The sequence below is a fragment of the Heliangelus exortis genome, chromosome 16 (assembly GCF_036169615.1).
Source record: "Heliangelus exortis chromosome 16, bHelExo1.hap1, whole genome shotgun sequence".
NCBI lineage: Eukaryota > Metazoa > Chordata > Aves > Apodiformes > Trochilidae > Heliangelus > Heliangelus exortis.
The window spans coordinates 9,134,342-9,141,977 of record NC_092437.1 but is presented as its reverse complement, the minus strand read 5'-3'; the positions used below and the strand labels follow the sequence as shown (position 1 = coordinate 9,141,977).

General features: G+C 56.5%; 1 protein-coding gene across 2 annotated transcripts; it reads left to right on the top strand.

The window, feature by feature from the left end:
- The first annotated feature begins 299 nt into the window (after positions 1–299).
- Positions 300–7,410, top strand: SNAI1 (snail family transcriptional repressor 1). 2 transcript variants are annotated; one of them, XR_011729127.1, is made up of 4 exons: positions 300–466; positions 1,029–1,532; positions 2,778–3,883; positions 7,265–7,410. XR_011729127.1 is itself a non-coding variant. In XM_071760077.1 (3 exons), exons 1-3 carry the CDS (start codon positions 388–390, stop codon positions 2,957–2,959), a joined length of 765 nt encoding a protein of 254 aa, XP_071616178.1. In that variant the 5' UTR covers positions 300–387; the 3' UTR covers positions 2,960–3,991. The 2 variants fall into 2 exon arrangements, 1 of the variants encoding a protein (XP_071616178.1); XM_071760077.1 differs by lacking the exon at positions 7,265–7,410 and having other exon boundaries at positions 2,778–3,991.
- The last annotated feature ends 226 nt before the right edge of the window (positions 7,411–7,636 follow it).

The window sequence follows — 7,636 nt, the reverse complement described above, 5'->3', positions numbered from 1 at the left end:
CCTCCGGGCTCGCTGTCGCAGGTCAAAGAGGGGGGAGCGCGGGGCAGGGAAACACTCCGGAGAGAAGGCAGAAATGGCTCCTTCATCATCATCATCATCATCATCATCATCATCACCATCTTCATCACCAGCGGTTTCCACGCCGGTCCCCTGGCAGGCAGTACTTCCACCCCGCCGCAGCGGACCCCCAGGGCGATCCCCGCGGCTCGGCTCGGCCCCCGGCGGCGGGGCCGGCACCTGCTGGACTCCCGCCCCGCCCGGTCCGATTGGCTCCGGGGCCCAGGGGCGGGCCCGCTCCGCCCTCCCCGCCCCCGCCGCCCCGGGCCCATATGAGGGGGTGCGGCGGCGCGGCCGCTCGGCAGCGGGCGGCGGCACCGGGGCTACACGATGCCGCGCTCCTTCCTGGTGAAGAAGCACTTCTCGGCCAGCAAGAAACCCAACTACAGCGAGTTGGAAAGCCAGGCCGGTGCGTGGACAGGGTGTGGCGGGACGGGGCGCTCCGCGGGCGGTGCGGGGACATCGGTGGGCGATCTTCTCATGTGTCCGCACGGGAGCGGGTGGGTGACTGAGGTTTTGCAGGGGTGCGAGGGTGTTTTCGTTTTTCAGTTTCGTGCATCTTGGGTAGGATGCGGCGCGGGTTCCCGTGTCCCGGGATGTGGTGCCCTAGGGTGGGCGGAGGTGCTGGGGGCCTGCCCCATGGGATGGGCATAGGGTTGCGGAGAGCACCCCATGATGGAGAGGGGCAGGGAGAGAGGGTCCCTTTCGCCACATCCCTCGTAGCAGAGTGGGCAGGAGCGCTGAGCCCCTTGGGGACTCCGTTGCCCTGGGGTGGGCTGGGGTCCCTTTGCTCCTCGGGCTCCCGGGGTGGGGCGTGGGATGGTTTGGGGTCGGGCCCTATTCCTCCAGAGGGTAGGCTGGGCACCCCGGCGCCCTGGGTGCGAATCCTCTCCGGGTTTGGGTTGGGGCCCCTTCGCCCCGGTTCCCACGGGGACCATCGGGCCACCTCTGAGCGCTCTCGCCTCCCGCAGTGCTGGCCACCCCGCTGCTGTACGAGACGTGCCCGCTGCCCGTCATCCCCCCGCCCGAGGTGCTGGGCCCCGGCGCCTACTACCCGCCACTGGTGTGGGACGCGGGGCTGCTCTCCAGCCTCTTCCCCGGTGGCCCGGGCAGCGAGGCGGCGGGCGGAGCGGCCCCTGCCCTGGACCTGACCGCCCTCTCCAGCGAGGAGGATGAAGGCAAGAGCTCGGGCCCCCCCAGTCCAGCCTCGGCCCCCGCCGCCGCCGAGCGATTCCGCTGTGCCCAGTGTGCCAAGGCTTACTCCACCTTCGCCGGGCTCTCCAAGCACAAGCAATTGCACTGCGACGCCCAGGCCAGGAAATCCTTCAGCTGCAAGTACTGCGAGAAGGAGTACGTGAGCCTGGGGGCTCTCAAGATGCACATCCGGAGCCACACACTGCCCTGCGTCTGCAAGATGTGCGGCAAGGCCTTCTCCCGGCCCTGGCTGCTGCAGGGCCACATCCGGACACACACCGGTAACGCTGGCTATTGCCCCTCTCCCTCCCTCCCTTCCTTATCACCTCCCGCTTCCCAGCTCCGAGGCCCCCAGCGAATCGGCAGGCCGCGCGTTATCTGGGGAAGATAAGGGCTTCCCAAACTCCCTTGGCACATCTCTATAAAATGTCCTTTAAATATCCTCTCGGCTGGAACTGAGCGCAGGGTCAAGGCTCAGCTCATAAATCTGTGCCGTGTGTGCCCACGAGCCCGCACACCAGTTGCAGTGTGGCAGCACTTCGGCCCAAATTCCTAAATTAGGGCCATGACACTGCTGGACACCTCCCTCCCTGTGCACCTCCGTGCCCATAGCATGCCACACCAAGGGCTCCCAGCCAGGGCATCACCCTCAGTCTTGCTGCCCACCACCGTGGCCTCTGGTCAGCATCCCTTAGCTCTGCCGAGGTGAGCATCCCCCTCCCCTCTGAGGTGCACCGCAGCGGGGCTGGGCCAGGACAGTGGCAGGTGCGGGAGCACAGGGCCAGCCACCCCCTGCACCTGTTGGCAGGGGTCCGGGTGCTGCAGCTGTAGCCCACCCTGCCGCCCCGGCCGCCCATACAATGCATCTCCCGAGCATCCTTTGTGGGGCTGCGGGGACAGTGTAATTGTTACTTGGCACTGATTTCACACCCTCTCAACCTACTAAAAGATGAGGGCTGAAGGAAGCCGGGAAGACTTAATTGTGCTTTCCAAATTGAGCATAAGCATTTGTTTCCTCCGAAAGAGTCTTTCCGGGAGGAATTCGCACTGGCCAGGATTTTCAATGCGAGCCGGGCGGGAGAAGGGGGAGCACGGGGTTCGGTGGAGGAAATAGCTATACTCACCCTGGAGCTGGCGCCTTTCAGCCGCTGCCTGCTATGATATAATTAACACATAGTGCTTGGCTTTCCTGCCTCTCTGCAAACGGTTTGGTTGGCTCCAGGCAGGAGACAAACATGGTGTCTTCATTTGTATGTGAAACTGGCTTGCAGCTTGCAGATGTTTCCAGCATTGTTTTTCCGTGGTTCGTAGGAGAAGTCTTTCTGGGAGTAGGAAATTCTTAAGTCCGTGGCTTTCCCCAAGTGAATGCTATACATACCTCGCCTGGCTTTCCCGCTGAACATTAACAGCCAGCACTTCTTTTCACTGTGCTCTTCACAAACTTTGGCTAATGAATGGGTCCTTCTTTGATATTCCCCGTGTGTTGATGCACTGGTTAATTGGGAGCGTTTCTCTTTGTCCCATAGGTGAAAAGCCCTTTTCCTGTACACACTGCAACCGGGCCTTTGCTGACCGCTCTAATCTCCGAGCCCACCTGCAGACCCATTCAGATGTAAAGAAGTACCAATGCAAAACCTGCTCCCGGACTTTCTCCCGTATGTCCCTGCTCCACAAGCACGAGGAGACGGGCTGCTCCGGCTCTCGCTGAGGAATCTGCTCCCCCAGGCCTCTCACCACGCCAATACCTGTATTATCACTAGTTTCTGTAGGAATTAGTTTCCTCCGTCGCCACCGCAGTGTGCGCCGGGCTGGAGGCAGCTACCCCGGCCCCGGAGCCCCTCACACTCCTGGCTCGGTGCCTCCTGTGCAATGCGAAGGTCTGATCCTTCTCCCATCCCGGCGCCTGAGGGTGCAGGACCGGACTCTGGTGCAAAGCGAGTGTGTGAAACTCGAAGGGGGGAGGGGGCACGGGCACAGCAAGTGCGCTGCTTGCTGGAGGCACTCGGCACCTTGGGAAGTTGGACCTGTACCCTGGCCCCGCCGCCGGTATCAAACATTGCGACCATGTAGCTTGGGGGGGGGGGGGGTGGGGAGTGGGCTTGGTTGGTTTGGGGTTTTATTTGTTTCTTTTTGTTTTGTTTTTTTACCATAACCACTTGGTAACTTTTAAGAACCAATATTTTCTTAATGAAGGAGGAAACGTTACCCCCCCCTCCTCTGCCCCGAGTGTATATATGCCGCCTGTAGAAGGTGTAACTATGCAATAATACAGTATCCCAGTAGTTGTGAAGCAGCTGCTTCTCCCCAGCACAATGACAATTTGCAATGCCTGCGAGATTAACAGTGTCCATAAAAGGCATGGGTAGCCATTTCAAACACCAACCCTGTTTACAGAGCAGCTATGCACTCAAGCACCTGTTAATATGACTCTTAACAACTGCTTTTCAAGAGAACTGTGACTAATAGCAGGCACTTGTCAGCCGATACAATGGTGGCCTGTCCCAAGGCTGCCCATCGACAGGTGTGTGCCAAAAGCCCTATTTATGGGTATTGACAGGTGCCTCCTGAATGCATCTTTCTTTGGACATTGTTTTCATGGAATCATTACAAAGAGGATGTTTACATTTCAAAGGTACACTGGTATTTATATTTTTGTGCTACAGTTTTGTACTGATGAAACTTTTTATATAATTATATACAGTTTATTGATATTCAATAAAATTGTTAATTTATAATAGGGTTTTGTGGGTGCTTAGAGTGAATATGCAGCAGCAGGGGGTTGTGGGGATGCTGGACTCAGGCCTCCTGCTCCCATCCTGCCTCTGGCTGCAGGTGAGCTGCAAGCAACACTCAGAGGAGGGGATGTGCACTGCAGTTGCCTCTCAGGAAAGCAAAAGGCAGGCTGAGTTGGTTCCTGTGCAAGAACTGGGGAAGGGGGAGCTGGGTGGTGATGCAGGCTGTAGGGACTTGCCGTGTCCCTCAGTGTTCCCTGGGAACCAGGTCTGTGCCACAGCACAGGGGGACTGCTCTGCCACCCCGAGAGCCTCTGGCTCTTGGTGGGCTCCTGAGCCACCCTGGGGTTGGCTGAACCACCAGCCAGCTCAGTGAGCTTGAGTCTCCAGGCTCGTGGCATGATGGTGGTGTGGCAGCAAAGGTGACACATCCTGTTGTTACCACAGAGCCCTTCAGCGTGTGCAGGTGGGCCTCTCCCCCTGAGTGTCCAGAGCCAGAACAGCACAGAGGTTCCATTGCTCTGTGATACCATAGCTAGGATTTTCCTAATGAAGCTGTGCCCAAGTGCTCCTAATACCTTGTACCATCCCATCTTCCACTGAGTTTTGGGTGCTTCAGCAACAGTGTTGGTGCCCACTTCCCTCAGGGTCTTGGGTTTTGTCCTGCTTCCCCTGCATTTCCTCGATGTTATCTCCAGGACGTGTCTTTAAAACAGGGAATAAACGCTTGTGCCCTCAGCATTCTTTCCCCTCCAGCTCGCTGGCGTCCGGCTCCTTGCACCACTCCCAGGGGCTGTTATGGAGAAGTAAGATGTGTGTGGCTGTAAAAGGGAGCAGAGCTGCTGCTCAGTCCTTCTTTAATTAAGAGCTCGACGAGCATAAACCGACTTTCCCAGCCGAGCCGGACTCATTACTTGATTATTAAGCAGGGCAGGAAGTTTTGGGTTTGCTCTTGTGTGTGCTTTTTTCTTCCTTTTCCCAACAGGAAGCGGGGGAGGGGCACTAATTACTTTCAGCTTTCCATCCATAAAATCCTGGAGCCGCAAAAGCAGCTAAATAGTTAAAAAAAAAAAAAAATAAAAAAACCCGAACAATTTTGAGAACAGACCACCTGCAGGAGCTGGAAAAGAGGGTGAAGGAGTGGATAATCAGGGAGTAGAAGCCCATCGTGTCCTGTGCTTGCTGTCCCACCTGCCCAAGTCAGTCTTGGCTCGTGGCTCTGATGTGCCAGAGTCCTCGATTGCTGCTTTGTTTTCAGGCCCTGCAGTGTGCCTCACAGGCTGTGCCTTATCCCATCCACGTGTGCCACGGTTGTCACCGATTTGGGTGGGAATCCTTTCCCATATCACTGGAACTGTTGCTTCTTTCCTGCACTGGCACCCACAGGGAACCCCTCCCAGCTCCCTCTCCACGGGCTTCCTACCCCAGCCTGCTCAGGAAGGCAATCAGAGTTGTAAGAAGCCATCCCCTTAGCAATCTTTCCTGCTCTCAGTCATGTTCCTGGCTTTGTCCAGCACCTCGCTGGGGCGAAAAGCTTTAACAGAGAAGGTATCAAACGGGTGGAGGACAGCCTAGGCTCTGACTAACAAATCCCACTGGCATTCAAACACAAATGCTGCCTTAAAACACTGGAAAAAAAGGAAATGCTGCCTGTTCTGAATCACAAAAGTGCAGCCCACTCGCACTTGGGCTGTTGCTGCACCTGCTCCCTTCCCTGCCCTGTCCCAGCACTCTGCAGCAGCTCAGATGCTGTCCCGCAGACCAGGGCAGTGCCTCTGGCCTCCACAGGTTATGCCCAGACAAGCTGCTGCCCCATCTCAGAATGATGGATGTGATCTGAATCCCTCTTCTGTTCTTTCTCTGTCCCCATACACCGTTGGGGCTCTGTGATGGAGAATTGCACCAAGGAGCTGGGCCTGAGAAAGGGTTGCAATTGCTTTTTCATTTCATTTTCAGTAGGAAGCCCCCCAGAGCAGCAACTCTGGCAGACAGGACAGCTGTCAGCAGTGCCATAGTCCCCTGCTCTTGCTCCCCTGCCCTTGACCAGGCAAAGCCAGAAGATTCGTTGCGAAACCTCAGCAGGTTTTAGTGGTTTTTTTCCCACTGTTTTTCCCCTTGCTGTTTTAATGCCACAGGAACTAAACACACCGTAAAGCCTCTGCCCGCAGCCCGGCTCTGTCCAGGTAGCGCAGGCTGCAGTTTTGGCGGTGGGAGCGGCGGAGGTTGGGGGCTGGGGGGCCAGCCAGCGATTAACGGGAGGAACCATTTGGTGACCACCTTGTGTGACCATCTGTAACAGATTACGGTGTCAGCGCTCGTAAAAGCCGGGATTCAATCAGGCGCCCGGCAGGTAGCGGGGGCCCCGCTGGCAGGGGCCGTGGTGCCGGGGTGCGGGCTGGGCCGGCTCCGGGCTGCCGCGCTCCCCGGGCGGTGGCATGGCCACAGCGTCGAGCGTTTGAACTCTGCTGTTTAATTTCCACGGACCTCCACAGGACCTTTAAACAAGCACGTACGTCCCCTCGGCTCCTGGAGCCCTTTCAAAGGCTCTAGGGAAACCACAAAGTGCCTTTTCTTCCCAGAGAGGACTAGGGTTTTTTTCCCCCCCCCCGTGACCCGATGGAGAATTAAGAGTGTTTGGAAACCCACTCTGCCCTGGGACACCCCAGGGGTAAAGCTGGGACAGACCCACGTGGATATATGGGTTAAAAAGAACTTTAAGGCTTCAACACTGCTGTCTGAAACCATCCTGTCTCTGCGGGTATCTGGAGTGTCCCAGAAGGAATGAGAAGGGAAGAGGTTGGATTACAGTCACTGTTGCAAAGGCTAAGCTTCAACTGCTCTATGACTTGGGGGCTGCAGTTCCCAAAATTGCCTTTTCCACTCCTTTCTGTCCCCATCTCTTTTTGGGGATGGTCACAAGGCACATCTCCCCTGGTGTAGTGGGGGCAAAGAGCATCTCGGGGGCCACTTTGCACCCAAACCTTTGACAAACCTGCCACAGGGCATCAGAGCATTAGAAAAAGGAAAGAGGGGGAAAAGAAGGGCTGGTAAGTGTCTAAATACAAGGAAGACTCCAAGTCCTTACACTCAGCTGAGCTGGGGGCTCCCTGCAGTATCCACATGGAGGCAGGGAGCTGGTGGCAGGTAAGGCACAGCCCTTCTCCACTGCCCAGCAAAATTCCTCCCCTCACCTCCAAGCCAGTAGGAAGGAAAATATTTCCACTTTCTTATCCTTTCACTGCAAGATTGTCTGATGGAAACGTTCTCTTTGTGATCCCCAGGATTCCCCACAGCCTCTGGAGGAGAGTTTCCAGCATCTGGGAGTGCAGCCCTGGGAACAGGCAGCCAAAGACTCAGCCCCTACAAAGTGTAGCAGTCTAATTCTTCTTTTGGCTCTTACCTTACCTAGAAAAAGCTGAATAAACAAACAGAAACCAGGCAGGATCTAGGGAAAAGCCCATTAATAAAGTGAATCTCTGGACGTCTGTTTCTGATTTGGAGAAGGGAATGACCGGCACTCTGCAGCAGAAGCCAGGATGGGCCATGGAGTGATCAGCAGAGACAACATGGGTTTTCCACTCCAGATACCTGGGGCTGCAGGAAGCCTTGGGAGATGTGTGCATTTGTCCTATGCTGGCCAAGAAGGGCAGCAG